Genomic DNA, 25,526 nt, shown 5'->3' with positions numbered 1-25,526 from the left:
TAACCTCACGGCCCCTCCTGTCTGTCTGTCTCCTCGTCTCCTACGCTGCGAGACGCGTCTATATTCAGCTCAGACCAGGATATCGCCTGGATCGAGAGCTAACACGGGCGCGAACAAGGAAACCCATACGAGGAATTCATAGTTCTCATATAAGAAGTATTTTCTGCCCAGCAACAACACAAGGAATTTGTCATTTAAGTTAAAGTAGATTACATTTTGAAAAAGAGTGGCTAAAATATTTAAAGAAACAATCAGGAAACAAGATGCTGACATGATGACTAGTTATTGAAGCTGTTAAAAAAATATGAATATGAATATGTTAAATGTGTTCAAAGTGTAACAAACCGCGGATATGATCAGCTGTAGCAACAAGACACACAAACACACAGAGCTAAACATTCAGTACAACTGTCGCACACCCAGGCACCACGCTGACCTGGTCACACTTGTCAGTGATGGAGTAGCGGCGGGTGCAGCTGTGCGGCACACCCTGACAACACACGCAGGCACACACACACACACACACAGGAATGTGGCGATGGCACAGCCCAGGTGCCATCATTGAGGGTCGTGTCATCGCTGCAGGAGGGTTGAGCAGTAGGGATGAGCCTGTCATCGGACACCTGGGGTATGTCACGGTATGTCAGGGTACGTGTGTGTGTGTGTGTGTGTGTGTGTGTGTGTGTGTGTGTGTGTGTGTGTGTGTGTGTGTGTGTGTGTGTGTGTGTGTGTTGGAAGGGATGCACTGATATCGATCGGATATCGGGCCGATACTGACTCAAATAGCTGGATCGGGTATCAGTGACAATGGTCAGATCTATTCAATTTAATTCTATGTTTATATACTATATACATTATAGACTGGAATTTTAATTCCTGTTTAAGTTTTGACCAATTTGTTGCTGCATTAAAAAGGTCTACCCCTCTAAGTGTAATTCCTGTTCATTTTGAAGAAGAGACTGAAGATGCTGGTGTATATCTATGTACTTATTTGTTACCTTTTGTTTAAAAAAATTAGGAAAGCAATATTTAGGTCAAGCCTGATGTTGCCTTACACATAAAAGAATGATCCCAGTCACTTCCCCACAGTGAGGCATACAGTTTATTAATTAAACGCTGGTATCGGATCGGTACTCGGTGTCGGCCGATACCCAAAGCCCAGGTATCGCTATCGGTATTGGGACTGTGTAATTGAGCTGGAGAGTGTGTGCATACAGTATTTGCAAGGCAGTAACTAGTACTAACCGCCCCACTACCCTTGGACTTTAGACTACACATGATATAGGTTGGTCTTTGAAGAGATCATAAATACACTTTCCATTACAAACCTTGAAAGAACAAACATATATCTGCAATGTTTATTGATTATTTACAATGTCAGAAGAACTCAGATCCAAGTATCATGACAACAATGTGAAAACACACATGAATCATGCATCAAGTCTCCAATGAAATGGGCTTGAACTTCATCGGTGACCTCAAGCTATGCTAGCGTGTGTATTTAAAGACGGTAACCAATAAAGTTGTCACATATCTTTCAGTTTGACCTTTCTGCTCATCCAATCGAAGCAAAATTCCTCTCTTCATAACTAAATGCTCACTGTTTTACACTTAAGAGTGATCCCTTTGCTGTCTAATGCCCCGTCCCAACTTCCTGTTTCAAAAGAAAATACATCATCATTATTGAAATAATGATACCATTAAAAATGAGACCTTCAGATAAAAGTATTAAAAGCAAAATGTACTTAAAAACAAGCCTTTCCATTTTGAAAAAAAAAACAAGACTCCTTCAAAACAGAGTATATGTCTGGACCGTATATGGTCGGTCTGAATTTGTGGCTAAATTGTTACACAAATAGTCAGTGGTCACGTCTATGATGCTAAATCCAGCGGTACATGTCCAACAGGTCTGGCGAGGACACTAGGTACTAGGACGTACCCTATCATGGAATGCACCTGATTGGTCCCTGGTTCTCTGCTTGCCGTTTCAAACAGGAAACAACATGGCAACTTGATCGTAAACTTTCTGTTATTCCGTCTAAACAATCCACCAAAATCTACTTTTGAAAACATTTTTCGGTGAGAAGTAGGCTATGCCACTGCTGAATCTGGTTTCATTTTAGAACTAGATTGCCTAGTTTGACAGCTTGGTCTAAGTTTCGTGAGCTGGACACATTGCACTGGACGGGCTCATTTGCATAACGGACTGTTCCCCGCCTTTGAAAGAGCAACGGCCAATGAGGAAACTCCAACCGACCAATTGTGTAACTTCATCACCCAGTCAGTCGGTCACTCAGTGACAGACTTTTGCGTTTGTAGGGCTGGCCCTCTGGTAGTCCAGACAAAAATAGGCATTATGCATGCTGGCTCACTTGAAAGACTTACTGCGACACCTAATGGCACTGTGCCAAAACAAATACAAAGATTGCTTATGTTCAAATCGTCATTCATGTTTCAAGTTTGTTTGGGTGTTGCTACGCTTACCTGCAGTATAATATACCCCACACACTGGTTTACAAGTGTGGTTAAAGCACTGACAAGAACTATGTTTAAAGGGACAGTGGGTAGAATTTGGTGGCATCCAGTGGTGTGGTTGCGTGAGCCGAGTGCAAAACTGTGGTAACGCCGTTCGCCTCGCTCAGAGGCCGTCTTTATAACACTATAGGAGCAACAGAAGTCAGACGGCGGGCGGCGGCTGGTGGTGCCGCGGTTTCACAAGCATGTTGGAGAACTACGGTGGCCTTCAGGTAACGTAAAAACAAGAAAGTTAGTTTAGTTTGTCTGTTCTGGCTTACTGTAGATACATGGCGGAGCTACATGGCGGACTCCATGAAGGGAGTATATAAAGGGCTCATTCTAAACTAAGGAAAACACGTTTCTTAGTTTCAGGTGATTAAACACTAATGAAAACATGATTATGAATATTATATTCCATTTCTGCGAATAGATCCCCCGAAATGCTACACTGGCTCTTTAAGGTGTCCATTAACCCGATTATAATGGAACCGGCCGGCCAATCAGAAAGAAGTATTTTCCATTGCCTCATCATGATGACCATCACTTGAACTAGTCCAGATCCAGCTGCCAGAAGGTGGATTCCTACTAGTGAGCGAGGTTAATAAAGGTCAGTCTCATACTGGTAGTTTAGTATGAGAGGTGGAGAAAAAGGAAGAAGGGGAAGGAAGGATGATGAACGGACGGAAAGATGGCATCTGGAAAAACATTCAGTTAAGTCTGAGGGCAAGCCGCCACTTTTCCTAGCATGAGTGATACTGTATCTACACCAAAAACACTTTTATACTGAACTTTAACAGATGCAGAGGCAGCCACACACCACACACACACACACACACAAAGCACTCAAAATATACAGTGTATACATGTATTCCCCAGATGAAGACTACATGCAGCCCGTGTGTTTCATTCCAGTGTAAGCTAATAAAAGTGTCCTTGTGTGACGGGCCAGCCATTCCTTCCAGTCTTTAAAAAGCTCCTGTGGAATGGCAGAGATGAGTCACAGCTGCCAGGAGACCACCAGTCATGTTTAGCGGGACACAGAGTCAGTCACTCTCTCATACAACTCCTTCATCTTTCCCTCTTTTCTCTCTACCCTGATTTGGATGAATGTGAAACACATATTATTCTGTCTGTTTTAGACAGAAATGCAGTGATTTCCACGCCGAAGAGAGATCTCTTGTTGTTGCACGGACGGGGACAAAATTGAGCTTCTGATGTAGTGAGAATGTTTAGAGGTCACTTCTTGTGTCGTTTCAAAACCTCCTCCTCGTCCTGCCGATTTCAACGCAGATTTTTTGTTCACAATGTAGCATTATCAGGGAAAAAAATAGGGTGCACGAGAGTGTTTAAGCACAGGTGTGTAGTACCAGTTTGCACACGTGCAGTACCGATCGTTTAGGATGTACGGATCGGGTAGCGAGTAACACGTCTTGTTGTTCCTGTGTAGCATGAATGATCTGATAAATGGATCAGTGGATGGACTCTCACACACTCGCCAATACTCGATCCAGCAATTTAGGCTGTATCGGAGGCATTTACGATACCGGTATCAGTATCGGAAAAAAATCTATGTATGTATGGCATTTGGGAAACACAAAACACACACAAGCTGTGCCAGAGAGAGATCCACAAGACGGAGGTCAAACAGCTGTCAGGTACAGCAGTTGTGTTGTTTTATCCCTCCATCTCCCGCTTTGTCTGCACCCTCTCTCTTCCTTCTGCTTCTCAACACACACAAAAACACACACCCACAACAGACCATCACATTAATTCCATTGATACTGCTGGACACAATAAAAGAAAAAGCGTGGCTTCATTTAATTTCCCCACAACAGCAGCTGTGCTTAAGATCAACAGGGATCTCCCTGAGGTCAGAGGTCAGGAATCATGACACACACACCATCACACAGAAGCTGGATTCATTTTCACACACACTTGTGTGCTCGGCGCCTGTCCACACACACACACACACACACACACATACACACACAGAGCAGGGATGTGGGCCAGCAGAGGCTATGAACTGTGGCTCAGAGCCTCTCTTTCCACTGTGTGCTCTTCTGGCTCTACCAGTCTGCAAACACTTAGTCCTGAGTGACACAGTGGGATTTAAAAAAAAGGAGTCAGTTTGCACAAAGGGTCCCGAGATACAAAGCTCACAGCCGGCCATCAGGCCCTGTTGGGTTATCATTTGGTTTTCGCAGTGGAGTCCAGCACCGTTGGCTTTAGGTGGACCTCATCAGTGGCTCTTTCAGCCAATTGAGCATTTTGAATCTCGCAGTCGAAAAGAAACTGTGATTTTGCGATAAGTAGACCGCTTTTGACAGCACTCATTAGTCAGGATCAGCTCAGTGTGTCAGGGCTCCAACTGCCAAGACTCTGATCCAACTTCTAATACTTTTATTTTTAGAAAAATAAATAGAGCAGCAGAGAAACCCCACACCACCTACAGTATGTGTTGCATCCCTTTGAACTAAACCACTCCCTTTAAGCGAGCTGTACATTACCTGAATAGCTGCTGGCTACATGACAGATAACATGTCCCACTGATTCTGCCTCAGACTACGTTTCATATCCACCATATCTTCACAATGTGCCGAGATAATAAGATGAAGATGAGATTTCAATCGCTGAACAAAACGCTGCTTCAACTTCACTGAGCTGTTAATGTTTCTGGAGGAAAGCTTAACCAGGGCGGTGCAAGGTTTGAGAGCAAACTAAAACGTATCTGTAACATCGGTATAGCAAACTGCCATGTATCAAACGTCGGCATTGAATGCTTGTTTTGTTCTTTGATATTTCCTGACCCAACGGAGTCAAAATACTGAAATAATATCTCTGCACAGCTGAATGTGTGACAGGTGCGTCAGGGGGAAGCACAGCTTGAATAAAAGAGAAGAACTCCTTCACGCTGTCTCACTTAGTGCTCATTTAGACATGGATTCATGACAAAAGTTGCATTTTTCATCCAACTGGACAAGTGCACTGGAGTGCAGATCTCTGCCACGTGTTGTCTCCCTCTCCCCTCTCAAACAAAGAAGAGTGGCTCCTTTATAGTCAGGATGGCGGCGAAGAAAACAAAAATAGGGATTTATCCATCTGGTATCGTGCCAAACTTTAATATCATAACATATCCGATATGTAGTTAATCTGCAGATGATCCAGTTAGAAAAAAGAGACCAAACTTTTCTATGGATGTCAGTTTTTGAGCCACGTCAAAAGGCCAAAATGTGGCCTGCAACAAACTAGGTAACGCCAAATTCACAATAGAGCAGCGGCGAAGTGAAGCCTGCTGCCATGCAATGTCTATGAAAAGCTGCAACGGCCGCTCCCAGAGCTCAGGGAGCTGTGGCCGTTTGATTCTGCGGCAAAGAGCGAGCAAAAAAAGGGGGGAAAAATGTAAATGTAGCGGCAAAGTGCAGCCAGAGAATACCCGCAGCTAATCAGTAAAGAGACCCTGTGACTCCTGTGACATGTTGACCTGTGTTACAAAGAATTTCTTCCCACCTGAAACACAAGAACACGCCTCCCGGCTGCAGAAAAATGGAATTATTGCGGTGAGCCGCACTTCGCCGCTGCCTGGTGTGAATTCAGTATGAGGATTTTTTTTTTTAGCCTAGCCGTTTTCCGGATATGACTTTTGCTCCTGAAGCCATTGTCGATCACTTAGCACTTAAACAGTCAATGAAATATGTTTTTCAAAAATTGTGAATCACTGCAACCACGAGAGGTCTTTGAGCGTGAAATACATTAAGAAACTTACAAAACATATTGGCTGATGAGTCCAGTAGTATGTGAGATTAGCTGTGGACAGACAGACAGACAGATACACATACATGACTGAACGCATGATCTCCCCGCAGGCTTAGATAATAACTTGGATGTCTGTTGGTTTCGTTCACAAATTGGTTTTCAGGTTCATCTCAGTTTCAGACGAGTACATGCAAGCAGGAGACATCTTGTGTCCAGTAGTTTAAATTTTGAAATAAACAATGTTTGCATATTGAGGAAGAATTAGATGAAGAATTTTAAACGAGGTAATTGAACTTTTTGTGAACAAAAATATATCAGACACATTATTATTTAAATAGTATATACGTATGTCTTAAATCAGGAGATAGTTGAGGGAAAAAAAGCCCAACATTCTTCAACAGTTCTTGAATGTTGGTGGGCAAAAGAAGCAATTTAAAGATGTCACCTTGAGCTCTGGGATAGAGTGGGAATTTTTCATTAACAAAACGATTGATTGAGCAAAGAATAGAGGACTGATTACAGCCGTGCTTCACACATCTGGCTGCTGATGGAAACCTTTTCACTCACTGCCACTCAGCATAACATGTTTTTTTTTTGTTTTTTTAATAGTTTACAGTTTGGTGTGTATTTCTTTTTTTAATATGGGTATTCAAACTGTGCAGAGAACCGAAACATGCACTGATCCTCAAAGGGTTTGGTGTCAAAGCAGTGAGAGCGGTGTAGATTTGTGTCAGCGAGGCTGAAGGGCTGTCATGTATGAAATGCACACATTCCCTGAAAACGCCAGTAGGGACGAAGGAGTGACGGGTGCAGAAAGAGAGAGGGATGTGAAGAGATAGCATGGTGACAGCTCGTCGAGAGGGAACGCACCTACACACTCATTTACACACTCAAGCAGATACACACTCACACCTGGAGGCCTATAAACATGAGGTTGACATAGTTGCAAGAGAGTGCATGGCCACCAACAGCGTAAAAAAAGATGTTTTTTATATCTTTCCAAATCTTGACTGTACAATGTCAGAAGCTCTTGTGCCCTGTAAGAAAGCAAACACTATTTTCCTCACCTCTGCAAATATGTTACTAGATTTCTGTCCAGCTGCAGAACTACCGACGTTATTTCTATCATCAGGCAATCACAAATGAACAACACTGGTACCATATAATTACTATAAAGAAATTAGAGTGTGGTTGCGATGGCATGCCAGAGATACTGTTTCACAAAGAACCATTCACAAGATGACGTGTCTCTCCTTCCATAATAGTGGTTTTCTCTTTTGATTTACATAATGAGCACGATGAAAGTAACTGTCAGTCTTTAACTGCCAACAGTAGGGCTGCAGCTAAGGATGGTATCCATTACTGATAAATCTGCTGATTGTTTTTTTGATTAGTCATTTTGGTCTATAAACTTTCGTAGACTAAAATACCAGCAATTGTTCACATTTAAGAAGATGGAACCACGAAAGTTTTGAAAAACTAATTTGGGAAGTTTCAGCTGCACTTTTGCACTTAAGATCAGCCTCCACTTCCTGTTCTGTGACGTAAAGCAACCAAGAAAACTTCCCTCCAAATTCTGTCACCTTAAGTTGTAAATGTGTTTTTCTCTCCAAATTCTGTCACCTTAAGTTGTAAATGTGTTTTTCTCCGCAATCTATCAAGTCTATTTTTTCTTTAATGTAATTTACTCATGTCTAACAATTCATGCAGTCCTTTCAGTCTTTCAAGGGAATCTAGTGAAATATTTGACCCCAGTAATGAACGTGATACTGTGACTTCCTGGATGTCAGTCAGCATGAGCTCCTCTCTCTCAAACTGCACCACAGGCGATGGAGGAGGAACCGGGGCCGTAAGGAAGTACGATTGTCAGCCGTTTGACACCGAAAAGTTCAAGACCAGAAGACAGACCGGTGTAGGTAACTTCTGGTTTTCTCTTTTGAGTTACATAATGAGCAGGATGAGAGTTACTGTCAGATAAGGATGGTTTTCATTATTGATAAATTTGCTGATTATTTTTTTGAATAATAGTTTGGTCTATAAGAATTACCATATAAAAATACCAGCAATTATTCACATTTAAAAAGATGGAAGCACTAAATTTTTTGAAAAACTAATTTGGGAAGTTTAAGCTGCATTTGCACTAAAGATCTGCCTCCACTTCCTGTTCTGTGACATAAAGCAACCAAAAATGTCCTTCCAAATCCAACCTGTTGCCTTAAGTTGTAGATGCGGTCCCTCTCAGCAATTGTCTATTTTTTGTTTAACGTAATTTACTCATGTCTAACAATTCATCCAGTAACGATTCCTTGAAGGAGAACATACTTAAGAACCTTTCAGGCTTTCGAGGAAATCTACTGAAATATTTGACCCCAGTAATGAACGTGACCTTGTGACCTCCCGGATGTCAGTCAGCATGAGCTCCTCTCTCTCAAACTGCACCACAGGCGATGGATGAACCGGGCCGTAAGGAAGTACGATTGTCAGCCGTTTGACACCGACAAGTTCAAGGCCAGAAGCCAGACCGGTGTAGGTGACTTCTGACTTATTTCACAAGCAATGCAACCCTTTACTTCTTGGCTCCAAGAGTGTCAAAGTCAGAGTTTAGCAACATTTGTCCTAGACCTATTTTTCTTGAGATTGACAGAGAAGATATGCATGGCATTCACAGATCAAAGAGATGATAAAGAGTTGCTATTAACGAAAGCTGGGACACTGATAAGGCCAGCTCTGGTACACAAGAAACTCTCTTATCTGATTGGTCAGGAAGCACTTCCTCTGACTTGGATAGCAACACCACTAAACTGACAAATGATTTTCCAAAACATGCAAATATGATGAATAAATATGTACCTAGGCCTATACTGAACACTGAACTGCAAACTGTACCTTATATGTCACCATACAATGTTTAGATTTGCTTTAGCAAAACACAAACTCTCCTTCCTGACACCCATCATTCAAGAGTGCTAGCAGGCAAACTCTAAATTTAGCAAATGTGCCGCTGAAGAAAGAAACACGTTTAACATGTTAATATTACGCCATCAGCATTAACAAGGAGCCCTGCTCAAGCTGCAGCCGCTAAAGTTTGTCTTTTTGTTTCCACTTTCGTTCATAATATCTACCAATCCAAGCGTCACTCACCCTGTCTTTGTCGTCGGCCACATCGCAGAGTACGTCGTCCAAGTCGAGGATGCCGCCGTCGCCGTGCTCCAACCGGTGGACCTGCAGCCAGTAACTGGCATCCTGGGAAACGGGGAGAAAAGAAAAGAGACATTCAAAAACACGCACTGCCAAAAAAATTAGGTGAAAATCAAAAGCAAAAAAATTGTCGTGGCAATTAAATGTGTTTGAATCGCACTCATCCAAACAGACGTGACATGAATGACATGATAATGAGGGCGAAAAATAAATTTTTAAGCCAAAGCAGCTGAGAAAACTAAGACAAGATAAATAGTCGGTATGAGAGCTGATTAAAGGGATTGTAGAACGATTTGACAAGCAGCACTCGCAAGAAAAAAAACAGAGGTATGGATACTAGCTTAAAAGTGAGCCTGAACAAACTTCAAAACAAGCCACTTAAGCATGACATTCACTTTGTCATTGTTGGCTCTTCAAGAAGGACATTCACAATCATCAGGGCCGGAAGGGAATCCCAGCCAGAACTACTGTATAATTGAGTCCAATTTCTTGTCAAATGTTTTGACGAGAAAAACACACGCAAAGGTCACACTAGATTAGTAGAAGAGGGGAGATAAAGAAAGAAGTAAAGAGGGTGATAGGGGCGAGGAGGGATGGGAACAGAGCAGGAAAAAACTGACAAAACAGTCAGTATTCATAAAAAAATGCATCTCAAAGTGTTTTACACGCAGCATTATGATAGATATTGTGAAATGAAATGGGCAATAAAATGTATAATACTCCTTTCATCGCAGTAAACAGTCATAAATGGGAATTACAGATGCTATATAATTGTGAAAATTGACCTCAGTGTCTTGACATGTACAGAAACATTAAATATGACGGTACACTTTACTGCGAGCAGCAATAAAGTCAAAGACAGAATGCGTACAGTGTGAGAGCGCGTCTATAAAATGTTTAAGTACTGCGAGTGTGTGGGCATCATTTGACAAAGTTATGAGTCAAGGCGTGACTGCTGGAGTTCAACCCACACACAGCAGCCCCGAGGGTTACAGCCTCATTACCCACTTGTACACTTTCCAGCCCGTTGCAACACACGACGCTCACTGCAAACGGCACCAGACGCGTTATGGAGGGATAATAATAACACTTCTGTTGTGTTTGACTCGCAAAATAACGCCAGTTCAAAGGCTGCTCTGGGAGAAAGAAAGAAAAGCAAAAGAAATCTGTTTTTAAGGAGGAGTTATTAACAGTGAATTAAGTACTACATACATCTTGTTTCTTCACATAAATATATATATTTAATATTCTCTACATAATAAAAGTGGGCCAAGTACGTTCAAAGTTGTAAATTTAGTATGTGAAATACACAGCTACCCAGTTCCGTGCAAAAAAATCATTCTAAACAAAAAAGAGCACAAGATTTGTAATCAGATTTTTAATTTTAAAGCTACGAGGAACTTTCATTTTGTGTTGATTTTGGCGGTCCCTGTGGACAAAAGCGGTAGTGTTTCCGAGCACCAGAGACCCTTTTGAAAACCTTGCATTTTACTGCAGCCGGGTCTGATAGTCGGCCGAGCTCAGTCCTGGTTCTGGTTCTCCCGTGCCTCCCTTCGCTCCAGCGGACCCAAAAATACGTCCGGGGCATCCAGCAGCGTGGCGTCAGTGTTGGCTCCCAGCGGTGACCGCCAGAGAAGGTGGCCGGAGGAGGAGCCGGAGGAGGAGCCGCTGATGGCGCCGGGCGCGGAGGTCTCCTCCCCCCCGCCAGAGCAGAAGGCAGCAAAGAAGCCGGATCTGGGTCTGTCTATGGTGGGCTGGTCACTGACTGGCTGAAGGAGTTTCTGGTGAACCTGCATGATTTCGCGCGGAATCCAACCCGGTGGCACCGATGACAGCATTAAGAATAACTATATAGAAATAGCTAATCTTCTCACCGACGGTCTTGTTTACTTATGATACTAATATAGACGCATCAGCATAAACTTGAGACTGTTTCATAACCAGTTAAATGCTCCTCACAGCAACTTTATTTTAGGAAACTATGTACATGACTCAAGACATGACTTGAAATTACAAGTGGCGCAAAGGAGCCACAAAAATGAGGATATGACAGCAGACAGCAAAAGAGGAAAGAAAAGGTTGCATTACTATTTTCTACGTGTTGTTTTCTGTCAGCTACATACACAGACTGTCAGACTGCCGTGACAGATGTCATGGTTTGTGACAGCCCCGTGTCACTCTGTGGATTCCAGCTGATGGAGCTCAGTGTGAAAATTGGACTTTACACAGAAGCGCAGAAACCCGCAGATCCCCATCCTGTCTTTGAAGAGACTAAAGGTTTGCCGTTTTTCTTTCTAAGCATATCCAGACCAGAGCTTCTGGAAATCAAAGCCAAGCTGCTAAGTTCTTATCTGACACAGAAATGCAGGAAGTAGCCAACGTTCACTAGATCTTCATCTGTCAACAGAGCAATGCAAACAAGTGACTGTAGGTTTGTGTGTATAAGAGCTTGTTTTCAAGTTGTTGCTGTCAGTCGTTTTCCTGTTTCAAAAGTAGCTATTTAAAAGAAAAAGGGCCGGCATGTACAACTATGTTCTTTTCACTGTCCGTTATTTGTTGTGGGAAAGGAAGCCACAAATCACTGCTTTTAATCCAATTCAGCCGAAACACATTTCAGCTTTTCTGTTTTTAATGAATTGAGACATTTCCCAGAAATCTTCAAATCCAAACACGTTCATTTGTGGCACACGACGAACACAGACACATTCTATGATAGTTCACATACCTCAGGATCTGACTTTTCACAACAATCCCTGTAATGTTGTCCGTTAAGAATTACAAAACATGTTGCTATTTTTCCTAATAAAATATTTACGGAAAGAGTATTTTATGCACTTTTTATGCATCCGTTCCGGCAACAGCCGTCTGTCGTCAATGCGATATCTCGGGAACGCCTGGAGGAGATTTCTTTAAATTTGGCCGCAAACGACCACTTGGCCTTGAGAATGAACTGATTAGAATTTGGTGGTCTAAGGTCAAGGTCACTGTGACCTCACAAAATGTGTTTTTGGCCCCAACTCAAGAATTCATATGATAGTTATGACAATTTCACACAAATGTATAATATGATAAACTGATGAAGTGATGACATTTGAACAGACATAAGATATGTCTCAAGTCCCTTAAAATGCATCCATGTTTCCCTCACTTTATTCTATTTTTAGGGATACCGATACCAATATCGGGTATCGCACACGCTCACACTCCACCTCTCCGACAGTGCGGGCGAGACGGTGGTGGTCGGTGGTGCGCCCAGACCCAAGCGGGGCCCCGGATCCCACCTCACTTTCATTGCGCCACGTTTTTTTAGCTTGCACCCTCTGACTCGCACGTGCGTTAGACTCCTTGGTCCGTGTTTCAAGACAGATCGGGTGGGTTGCAGACATCGCCGCAGACCCCTGGCGCCTTTTACGTTGTCCGAGTGATTGGTAGAAGTTTTTACAGGATTCCAGCAGCTACAGATGACGGCTCTTTTCCGGTCCTTTTTCAGAGCTCATCAGTAACGGATCGCTGTCGGGGTGTAAAGACCATTTCAGCCAATAGAACAAATAGTCTATACTGGAGAACATCGTCAACCCTGCCTTTAACAAGTACAAACGGACAGATAACATCACATAGAAAAACATACCAAAGCACAACAACAAACACAAAACTTACAGGAATCAGAGGCTAAAAATAATCAAAGCAAAGCAATGGCATTTGATTTTTAAATATTTCTAAATATGTCAAGAGAGGGTAAAGATTTCAAGTTGCAGCTCGTTCCAAGCTCGCGGGGCTTGAAAGGAAAAGGCATATTTACCCAGCGGCTTGCGTCTTTTCTTAGCGTTTCTCTGTGCGTCCTCCGTGGGAGGGACGCAAGGAAAAGACGGGAAAAACATGGACGCAATTTAAGAGACTTGGGATGCACCCATGGATGTGGACTGCAACTTGACTGGTTGGCAAAAGCATACAACCACGAGGCGGTGATTATAGTTTAAAAGTAAAAATGTGACCAAACATTGAGAGGATAAAACAAATATAAAATATTTTTAATATGTGTCATGTGTGCCCTGAAATATCTGATTCATGCACAACAGTAAGACATGATGAGGATTCCAGACTGGAGACCCCGGGCTGTCCTAAGTTTAGTTTTGAAGAAGTGGTGTTATAAAAGTGTTCATATACAGTATGTGTCTGTGTGGGCTTACTATGTGTGGTGCCTGCCTATTATGGAGTTCATACAGTATGTACTGTATCTGTAGGGACTGGGCAGGCCAGGCCACATCAAAGACTGTGTTAAATGTTGTGAGTGTATTAGTGTGTCAACCTGTGGAGCCAAGTTCATCTGGTAAAGATAGCTCACAGCAAATGTCACGGTGACAAACTTATGACAGGAGACTGAGTCCCATAGTAAACAAGGATATAGTATACCAGAGACGTAAACACACACAAAGAGCTGCGATGTGAGTATATCCACTACCTACCATCCTCACCACTCATACATATGACTTAATTGTCTCATCTGATACTTTAATACTTACTCCCTTTAAATTAATAACAGAAACTTCACATCCGCTCTCTCTCTCTCTCTCGCCCGTTCCCTCGGGGGGCCTAACTGAGATTCCCATGACGCTAATCTGGCAGGTCCTTATCTAAAGAACTGCATCAAAACTAATGACGGATCTGAAGTGAGATCAAAGACCGCATCGCCTGCTGCGGCCCTCATCAGCCCAACAGGCCGTGGAAGCAGGCCAAGGCCCAGACGCCGGCAGCGGGGGAGGTGGGGGGGGGGGACCCAGCGCTACATAACACGCAGCCAAACAGTCCTGAGGAGCTCGCTGCTCTGCAATAGCACCATAAAAAGGAAGGTCCACCAAGAGGTCCAGGTCTGGGCTTAATGTATTTTTTTTCAACAAACAACGTTGAGGTGGTTACTGATATTAAGTTAAATTATTATATTATATTATTAAAAAGAGGACGGTCTGCAGGACAGATAATCATGCACACAGTGCACTTTTTTATAGACTAAGCTACTTTTTTAATTCTGCACACCACCAACAGCTCTACTCTGCACCTTTATAGACTGGTTTTTACTAGATTATACCAATAATGTACAGCTTATTCTGCACTTTAGTCTAGTTTTAAAAAAACTCTCTACCTCAGTTCTCATCCTGCATTATATTCTATATTTGACATGTTTTAATCCCCTGGTCTCTACTGTATATCTCCTATATTTTATTATTCAGCACTATATCACTTTTTGCACTACATTCACATTTAATAGTCCTGTATCTCAGCTGTTACCCTGCACTATATTCAGTATTAACAGTTTTCTTCATCTCCTTGTATTTTTATATCTGGTATATTTTTTGTACTTTGCACTACTAACTTTTTTTACTGCCTTTTTATTAACATGTTTTGCACTATGGAACTGTGATGCTGGAAACTTGTATTTCCCTCGGGATCAATAAAGTTACTATCTATCTATTAAGACTTAATACATATTAATATTATTAATACATATTACATATATACATATTAAATATGTATTAACACATATATATATATACACATATACATTACATATTACATACCGCGACAACGCCGTGGCATGAGCATGAGATTAAACAACGAGGCTGTAAAGGCGGGTGAGCCGGCGTGATGACGTTTAGTAGTCTCATTTAGCCACTTTTTAAGACACAAAGCTTCAAATTCACACTTTTTTCTGACTAATTTTATATCGTAGAACAAAACGTTAAAATCTCTTCAGCTTGTGTTAACCACAGACCTTATTTCAGGCATCTCACTAAAAACCCATTGACTTCCAGACAAGGGAACGGGACGTGCTAAAATTCCTGCAGCACTATAAAGCAGCAAACAACAACTGTTTTCTATGATGAATATACAGATATAGAGGAGTAACGTCTACCTGTATGTGAGCGTGCCCCACTGGCTAAGCTCACGGCCGCCGCTCTGCACTGCTCTCATACACGGTTACAGCCAATAACATCAACCGTCGCGGAAGTGTAAAACCCACCCTCCTCTCTCAAACCAACACTGCAGAACACACAACAGCAGTCCAGAACCTAACAAGCCTTTTTCAAATCAAAGCACCAATGTGGTTGTCCAGCACAGTAAACACTGTCTGAATCTATCGTGGCAACACTGATTCTGATCAACTCAATACAGCCTCAGACCCTCAGAGGCAGCAGGGTGCTGGACACAGACCAAACACCAACATGTCTCTGGAAGATTTAGACTCCTGGTCAGATGAGAGTGACTATGAGGCTGGAAAAAACTTGAGTGATGGCGAAAATGATGACGACGATGAGGAGCTAGTCTACCTGCAAGACATTCTAATGCGCTTTGAACACATCTACTGCAACAATGCAATAATGGACCTGCAGGTACGGCAGCTAATGATTATTTTAATTGATTAATCAGGTATTCTTTCAATTAATCCATTATCAATTAGCGTTTGGTTACCAGAGGCAAAATGATGTCTTAAAATTGATTTCCCACAGTACAGCGAGGATTGGTCAAGCTTCAGCTTTGACGGTCTAGATTCGGAGTTGCGTCACCTCCAGGACAACATCAACAGTGCTTGGGGAGAAATGTTCTCCACAAATTCCTCCGCGCCATCTCCAGTCACATCGCCCTGGGATGGGTCAAGCCCTGGCATCGACTATTCAGCCCTGTTCAGCAGCATTCGGGATTACCAGCTAGACATAGCCGCCACAACTTCCTCCAGCTCGTCTGCTGACTTAGACGATGTGGATTAGCAGATGATGAACGCAGACGATGCAAACTATTTGCAGGACGGAGCTACAGAGGGCCGGCTGGGATCAATCTAATAAACAACTGCATCGTTATTGTTTTTGCGAAATAGTTTCATTTTAGGAGAAACTGTCAGCCAATAATGTGGAACCATGACCATGATTAAACAGTGGAAGATCAGAGGATCTCACATTTCTAACATCCAGTGGTGTGTTTGTTCATAGCATCAGTGTTTGCACACCACCTGTGCTGCACCTGAGACACCTGCCGGCCAGTCATGACTTTAGAGGTGTTGAACTTCTTCTCAGGTGGTGGTGTTAAGTAGCTGGTATGTAGCAAGGATGCAAATTCTATGCGGTCTGTTTAACCTATCATTGGCCCTGTTCAGACCTGGTATTAACGTGTGTCCTGAGTGATCGGATCACAAGTGGACAGCTCTAAGTACAGGTGTGTGAACGCACCCAAGACATGTTGAGATCCAATCACTCAGATCACATTCAGAGGTGGTCTGGGCCACATATGACCACATTATTTTAGCAGTGTGTAGTGAAGGCGTCCTGGGCCACATTAAGGTGACATCTGATGTCCAGCTGGGATCCACGGGATCACCGCACTCCTCATGTGAATAAACAGGCAGACGCGGGCTCTTGTCAGCATGGACACGGCCTCTGTGCTCTACTGTATTCGGTCGGTACTTTAGTTTATTTAAATATATCTCATCTATAGACTACATATCTACAGACTATCCCACTAGGCACGTGAAGTGCATTATTATCATACTGTCGGTGCTTTTGTTCCGGTGCTCTGCACAGAGCTGACTCCTGCCCGCCCGCCCGGCTCTCTAAAGCTCTGTACTCTGCTGTTGCAAAGGGGCCACAGAGGTCCCCGGGGACCACCGGTATAATAACCTTTCATTTTGATATTAATAAAAATCTACCCTAATTCATGAATACGTAGGATATTACTACAGACATTCCTTTAATATTACGTCACAACGTCTGCCGTATTAGCCGTGTGTCTAATAGGTGTGTATTTGTATATGGAGATGGTACAGGAAGTGAGATCCGATCACAAGCGGTCACCCAAAACGCACGTGGAGACGCATTCTAATGCCAGGTGTGAACAGACGTACTTAAAGCTGTCCACTTGTGATCAGATCACCCATCTTAATGCCAGGTCTGAACACGGCCATTGTCCATGTTAATGTGAATCAATTCATTGTTAACTTTAGGAGAAAAAGGTTTTTCTTAACAGTCAACATGGGCTCCTCGCAGCAAAATCAAAGTAAATTTGATATCTGATCTAGAGATCTAGACAACCTGCCTGAACCTGAAGTGCATAAATTCATTATTAGAGCCAATCCAAAATGCGGTCGACCTGAGCAGCCCCAAATAGAGAGAGAGAACACCAATTAAATAAAATTATATTAAATAAAATTAAATTATATTAAATTAAAAAGCAGCCTTTGTCAGACATATTTTTCCAAAACTGGAAATGATCACTGTTGATCATGTTTCCTACCTCTCTGTATCAGTTTACTCTTCATTTGACAGCCATCTGAACGGACAGATTTTTAAATCTCAAGTATCAAACAAGAAATGTTATTATTTGGTTATGGTTAGGGTTAGGGTTAGGGAAGTAAATAACACTCCCTTATATTTTCTCTAACTAAGCAAACAACTGCAGAGTAGACAAATCTGCTCACCGTTTCCATCGGCACGCGCATGCCCAGTGTTTGTGAATGGTCATGGTGATGTGATGTAAAATGGTGCTTGTGTGTATGGAGATGGAGAAAGAAAAACTGCTTTCAAAATTGTTTTATTGCAACAAGAAAAAGGAAACTAATAAAATACATTATCTAAACCAGCAATTCAAAGCCAGATGTCAAAACTCAAGGTTCAATTTAGTGATGCATAAAAACCCTGTGCATAAATTCATTATTAGACCCGATCCAAAATGTGGTCGACCTAAACAGCCCCAAATAAAGAGAACATCAATTCAATTTAATTAAAATGCAGCCTTGGTCAGCTATATATTTTCCAAAACTGGAAATGATCGCCATTGTTCATGTTTCCTTCTACCTCTCTGTATCCATCAGTTTACTCTCCTTATTCACTTTCCATCATCTTTATCTCTTTCTTTTCCAGACTCATTCTCTATCATTCTCGTCTCACACTCTTCCTCCCCCTCGTTGTCCTTATAAAACTTTAACAGAATGCTGTCCTACACTTGACACACATTAAGACTAGTTTCATATTCCAAAGCGCTGCAGTGAGTCCTCTCTGGGAATCCTTCGGCTAGGATCATATCCAGCTCAATATAACCCTACGGTGCTGCATTGATGCGGATTTACGGCAGATCAAAACACATTTCTTGTGTAACTCAATTTGCAAGTTTAGTGGGACACCGTTTTGTGCTCTCCAGGGCGCTTCCTCCTCGCTAAAAAATGCATTTCGCTGCAGCCCTCTCCCCCGCCTCCCTCTCAATTTGATTAGAAAAAAAAAACACACAGAAGATCTGAAAGAATAATTAAGTGATTGTAGATTTAGAGCTGTTTTATTTTACACCAAGGCCAGATGGAGACTGAAGGAGGAAGTCACTAAAAGGCAATGAGATGCTGGAAGCTGCTAAAAATTAAGACAATGTGACACTTATCTTGTGATTTAAGAAAAGACACAACCTAATACGATCGGTGCCAACACATGCTTTATCCTCACAGCAGGCAACCCTAATGAACAATGGATTAAGAACATACAGTTGGCTTATTGTCACTTAATGCCAAGAGTGTGTGCATGCGTGTGCTACTTCTTATTGTGGTAGTCGGGTGAAATAGGACATTTCATGAGGAATATCCCTTACTAATGCTTTGTCAATTTAAAGGGTCAGTTCACCCAATTTATATAAAAGTATCTACTGTATACAGTATTCTCCCTTTTACCACACATGGTATCTAACAGCGCAGCTAGCTTTGGTTTTGTTTGCAAAGGTTTAGAGATCTCTGCCCCTGACACCTCCACCAAAACGGGGTTGAACGGAGAGTTTTCACCAGAGCTAAACTAACTCTTCTGCAGTGTGTAGTGGCGCTCATGCACGTGAGAGGTGGAGCGAGAGAGCGAGTGAGAACGAGCGCGGTGTGTGAGTGAAGGCAGGCGGAGGAGCAGAGTACAGCAGACTACGGTCCTGGAGATCAAAGATACGGTCTCCCCTGTGTCTTCTGGCCGTGGTCGGGAGGCTGAAGCAGGAAGAGTTTTCACTGTTTAACAGACGGGCTTCACTAGATAGAACTTTGCGGTTTTGGTGCTTCCGTGTAGTTTGTGAGTCTGAACAGCGTAGCCACACGCAAGCACGCATGGGACACCGACCCACAATGATTTATACGTGTAAGAAGTTACAAACTGTCCCTTTAAATAAGGTCTATTCAACTGTTCGTACCGGGGAGTTGATTCACCTAAAAAAAAAAACGATCCGCTGATTCACAGACGTCCCAATGTAAGTCTACGGGAAAAAGTTTTTTGGGGCCGAATGGCATCACATGACGGAGACAGAAGGTGTAGTACCGCCGTTTGGCCACTACGAAGATTTGCTTCACAGCCCGGCGCTCTTCCTGGGGGCTTGGTATGGAGATGAAGAAAGAAAAAAGTTGTCTTATTGCAAAAAGAAGGAAACAAATGGAATGCTTAATTCAGTTATATAGTTGCATCATCTAAACTTGTAATTCAAAGCCAGATGTTAAAATTCAATGTTCAATTTGTGGATCCATAAAACCCAGGACATGACAGTGCTCCAGTTCTAGTCAACCAATGCCGATTAACCAGAGGTGGAATAAAGTCATTGCTTTGCAAGTCACGAGTAAGACTCGTGTCTTGGTTATTAAGTCCCTTAATGGGTCCTGAGTCAAGATTAATGACTGGAGTCCATATACCTTTACTAATTACAAAACATAAGGTAGAAAATAACTACCCACAAGATAACCGAATAAAACCATAAAATATAAACTAAAATATATTCCACAGAAAGATAAAAGATATGTTGAAGAGGAACTGTAAAAGAACAACTAAAATAATTAAACCTAAAGTTTATGTCATCCTTACAAACTTGTTGTTGTACTATCTAATCCTCTGTGAAATAAAACAAAATACCATCTGGGGATACAGTATGTGGGGATCGGTGGGCTGAGGCTTAGAGACCCACTACTGTGTGTTGTGCAACAAAGTTTAAGCAGGGTATGAAAGTATGCAGAAAAGACGCTTTGTAATTGTACCTTACAGGACACAATTAAAGGTTCAATACATGTTTGCATTCATGTCAGCATAAGATTTGATGAGGTAATCTTGTCTTGACATTTGAAAAGAAACTGAACACCCAACTGCTCTCTCTGTCCTGCTCAATGGAGGTCTGTTGTTGTAATGGGCAGCTCAGGTGCGACTGTAAAAATATGAAGCGTGTTTTGGAAGAGAACCCTCCCTGGATAAATACAGGTTAACTACTACTTGTTTCCTCAAGGCCTGTGTTAAAAAGAGCTGATAACTTAAAACCTCTTGAGAAATGAGCTCACGTCCATGTGAGTAATCAGTTTGTCACTTTTTCAAACAGAGACTTCTGCAAATATCACGACCTTTCTTTATCTAACAGACAAACATCTCTCTGCTCCGCTTATCGAGCTCAACAAATCCCCTTCCAATCTCTCCTCTGATGTTGGGATGTGTGCACAACCACGGCTGGGCTACAACGCTGCTCGTGACCTCCACTTGCAGGTCACGGCAAGGTTGAAGTAAGAAACAAAAGACCCTTTCATTTAAGTATGAAATGACACCAGTGAGAAGAGAAGCGGAAATTGAAAAATGCCATTCAAGTGCTCGGTGATGTGTGTACAAGTTCTGCCCAAAGACAGATGTGTCAGCGCGGCGTGGTGACGAGGCACTACAACCACTCTGTTAGCAGCCTGCATATTTATACATGTGTGTACACGGTGTATACTCTCATAATAAATTGTGCTGTCAGTTTCATGTTCAGTCAACTTAAAACTACTACTTCAGAAGAATTTGAGAAAATTTAAAATCACAAGTTCAAGACTATTGGAAAACAGTGTCCACTGTCTCATTTGATTATTGTCAAGACGTCATACTTTGATCGAGGTATTGATCTTTAAAAAGGTGCAACATGTACAGCTCTTTCGAAAAATATCACTACAGACTAAATTAAAACTTTGGAGGCAAGAAACTTGCAAACATGATATGTGTGTTCAACATATTCTCATCCATGATATCTTACAAAAAAGTTATTCCTCCTTTTTCCTTGCTTGGATAACCTGCTGCTGTAACACAATAATTTACCAATTTTGGATCAATAAAGTAAATCAATCCATCTATCTACCTATCTTCCTACGAATGTCCAGCAACACGTGTCAATTTCCGCTCGTTACATGCACACAGTCTTTTCAAAATAAACTTCCGTCTTCACAGGAACCAACTTCCTTAGGTTTAGGCAACAAAACTACTTAGCTAGGTTTAGGAGAAGAGGAAAGTGGTGTTAACTCCGTATGCGGCGTTACTTAAGTACGTAACTAATGTAACAAATAAATCAACGTTGACTTCTGGTTTCCGACGGGACATGAACGCCGGCCTCCTGGGCGAAAGTCCGGTATTTTTTGACCAACCCATCCACCCCGACCTCCTCCCTGCGCGGTGTTTTGTTCTCTTTATATTTCCTGGTTCATTACTTTTCGTAAGTATAGCTATGAACGGTGTATGAGACCAGCCTGGTGTGTTTGTCATATATGTCAGTATTTACATCCCTCTAGGGATGTCACGAGAGCCGATACTTCGGTACCAAGTCAATGCCAAAATTCTAAAAACTTGACGGTACTCGTTTTCTACAGTACCGACGGTACCGTACGATGCCAGAAGGGTCCGAAATTAACAACCGCCAAGCGCGGCTGCTTCTGTCCTCTGCTCTCTGTGTCGGAGTTTGACGCAAGCACACACGTGTTTTATTTTTTTTTATTTTATTTTTTTTTACCATGGTATGGTTGAATTTGGTATTGAGAATTGTGGAAATTCACTGGTATTGGTATCGACTACTAGATTTCTGGTATGGTGACATCCCTACATCCCTCTGACCGACTGCGTAGCACCGTCAGTCCTGCCTAATTCAAGTACCAAACATTCCTCCCCATTTAAGTGCCAAGTGGAATCCCAGGGGCCTGGACTGCTGCCAGTCTCATTGCTTTGCCATTTACTCTGCAGAATTAACAACCGCCCCGTCCTGCTGTGCCGGGCTGAGTGTATATGTGTGGGGCGAAAGGCTGTGGTCCTTTAGTTATAAATATTCAGTGTGGATGGGAGGGGAGGGGTGAGAGGCTGCCACAAAAACACAGCCAGAGGAAAGAGGAGGCTGCCAAAGGTCTCACACGGCATCCAAGAGCCCGAGCACTTCCTCTCCTAGCGTTGGTTCTTCTCCGCTTCCTTTCTCCATTTGTCATTGTCTCTCTGACTCTCTCCATTTCACCGTCTTTTACTTTCACAGATCCTAATAATATAATAACATAATATCAAGGGTTTTTTCCCAGTTTTTACTGAAAAAAAAAGGTTTTTATATCCCCACCAACGTTTCCCTTATAATTGTACAGGCCAACATAAACATCTCAGGTCAGAAAATTACTTCTGGCAATAGAAATTTAAGAGAGAAATGGAAAGAAACACAGATAAGGTGCTGATTATGCACCAGAGGCCTACCAATAATTTAAAAAAATGCCATTTTTAATAATCAATAAACACTAGGGCAGGATATCGGCACAAAGCAGAATTGAAATTTCTCCAGTCAAATGATACCTGCATTTGATCCTTATTGTGCCCAGATCTAGAACAATATTACTATTTGTATGGTTTTGCTCGCAGCCAATCACCGCAAGCATTCTTTGATTTATTGCAACGTGTGATTGGCCAACTACGGCAGCAGCTACAACCCATATAGTCTGGTGAAGTCAAGAAGTGTATTTGATGGAGTTGGCAGTTCAGCGTACCGAGATGCCACCAAAACATTAGAACGTATAGCTATACTACACGCCTGGTACTCTATTTGTATCGGTATCACTATAAGGGTACTGGTATCATCATTTTTTAAACGATACGCAGCTCTAATAAACGCTGAAAGTTTAAAAAGCTAAAATAAAAAATACTAATTCCTATTTAAAACATTACACCAACCACATTAATAGAGCATTTACACTTTAATGATAGATAAGAATGAGTATAAAAACCACGGTAGTCAGTGTTACCGGTGTTACACGGTGGTCGGGCACACACCGATTACATTTCACCGCCCCGACGGACGACGGCAGCTACAAACTGAAGGTGAAAGTGTCTACTCAGTGTGGAGTCTCATCTTAGAGCAGCAGGAGTCAGATTTCACACACAGGACGAGAGAGAGTTGACAGACAAGACGATGGCGGAGGATTTGGTGTGGAAGCAAAAAGCAAAAGCGCCTATTTGGCAATATTTCAGATTTAAACCCGATTCTATAAAGGGGACCATAACGTTAATGAGGTAATCCCCTTAAGTTAAACCTGCGGCCCCGTAGCGAAAACTGGACCAGAGAGGTCAGACACAGAGCCACCGAACGTTAAATATCAAAGTAAGCGCTCTACACAGGTTGACCGTCCTCTTTTCTTCTAAAAAACACCGGCAACACCGGTGTTGTCACAAGTTTATTAACCGGTGAGAAAATGTCCTCACCGTCACATCCCTAAAAGGATCACATACTGTATAAACCCATCATGACAAATCCATTGACTTCATAGATCCAGAGTCTTTCTTTCTTCCATCTGTCCCTCCACACTGTCCGTTCACATACAGACATCTTGCTCCATTACATTAAAAGCACTACTTCAAGGTCAATGCTCAAGGCCCTACTTCTCTATCATTCAATCTACCCATGGTTCACCCTTGTGTCCTTCCATTCAACCGTTCCAACTCCACTAATCTTGTGGCCGTTGTCTCAGAAAAACAGAGACGGGTGGTGGGGGAAAAGAAAACCGAGACAGAGCGAAACGCTGGCAAAAGCAAGAGCCTCACCGGCATCGAGCCGCACACAGAACAATGTCTCCATTCAGAGAAAGACGTGTATCTGATCAAAACAGGCAACCGCTCGACAGTTTAACATACTACGCTCTAAAAATAGTCCGAATTACACCCGCCTGCGCGTAGACATTAAAACTAAAGGCAGGTACGATTAATCGGCACATTAAGCTTCAACAAGAGAGTCTTTACTTCAGCATGAGAGAAGCACAGTTTGCTCTCAGTGGTGGGAGCAGAGAGCTCCTCGTCATATAAATTACTCATCTGATGGAAACAGAATGCAAAAAGAACAAGAAGATCTCACGTGTGGTGTGCAAAGGGACAAAAAGCAGGAGATTTCAGCCTGTAGCCTGATTAACATAATGAATAATGAACACAGGGCAGCCTCGTGCCTTTATCTTCCACCTCCTGTGCAAGTGAAACCCAAGGCGGCCTGAGAGGAAGAGAGGATGAAGAGGATGGGTGGAGGCGGTCTGCAGGGCTGGGAGTTAGGAGGACAACATGGTTCACATGAGGGAGAAAGAAAGTTTTGCCTCCAAACGAACTGAGTCATCCTAATGGATATTTCATTAAGCAGACGCTGCTTCTTCTCCCACGTCGTTTCCCGTACAGAAAACTGGGCTTTAGAACCTCATGTTGGCCGCTGGTGGAGATCAAACTTCTTCATCTTTTTATAACATATCAGTCTCTCTAAAAGACTATAGAAATTATGATGGGGAAAAAAATGTTTCAAGGTTTTGTTTTGACGATTTTTAAATAAATTTTTTAATGCCAGAATCTATATATTTGCTTCATTTCAGTCTATGCGGCAGTAGGAAGGATGCGAGAGGAAGTTACCACTTTTATTGTTGTAGTCTGAGTAACGTGACGTCATATCAGTTCCGTATCCGTCAACCAAAACAAACCGCAGCCAGCCGCAGCGAGTGGAAACAAGAAAGTGGAAAACGGCGGTGTCTGCGTGGATATGACCTGCACCCTCGCATGTGAAATCCAGCGTGGTAAACACTACACATCCAGTAAAGGATAGAAACACTTTGGGTTTCACACATTGACAGGAAAAGCAAAGCTAGACATCACGGCTAAAGCTACATGCTAACTCTGTCACGGACAGGAAACGTTATCGTATCGCCGTAACGTTGCAGTCGAGCCGGCGGTCGCTCTCATCTCCGTGGTCAAATGGGCCGACGCTACAACTGTAGAGCACCCATATACTGACATTTATGTTAA

At 42.5% G+C, this 25,526-nt stretch overlaps 1 protein-coding gene across 6 annotated transcripts in view; it reads right to left on the bottom strand.

Moving 5' to 3' along the window:
* The window catches only part of pard3ab (par-3 family cell polarity regulator alpha, b), a 336,764-nt gene that overhangs the window by 269,410 nt on the left and 41,828 nt on the right, over nt 1–25,526 (bottom strand). For all 6 annotated transcript variants that reach the window (XR_012595967.1, XM_074652318.1, XM_074652320.1 and 3 more), the window contains exon 2: nt 9,412–9,513. Coding sequence is in view for 5 of the 6 variants with exons in the window: in XM_074652318.1 (XP_074508419.1) it covers nt 9,412–9,513 (102 nt within the window). In the remaining variant the exon portion in view is untranslated. The remainder of the gene's footprint in view (nt 1–9,411; nt 9,514–25,526) is intronic.

The sequence above is a fragment of the Sebastes fasciatus genome, chromosome 11 (assembly GCF_043250625.1).
Source record: "Sebastes fasciatus isolate fSebFas1 chromosome 11, fSebFas1.pri, whole genome shotgun sequence".
In the NCBI taxonomy this organism is placed as follows: domain Eukaryota; kingdom Metazoa; phylum Chordata; class Actinopteri; order Perciformes; family Sebastidae; genus Sebastes; species Sebastes fasciatus.
The sequence above is the reverse complement of the archived record's forward strand: the minus strand, read 5'-3'. Positions and strand labels throughout refer to the sequence as shown.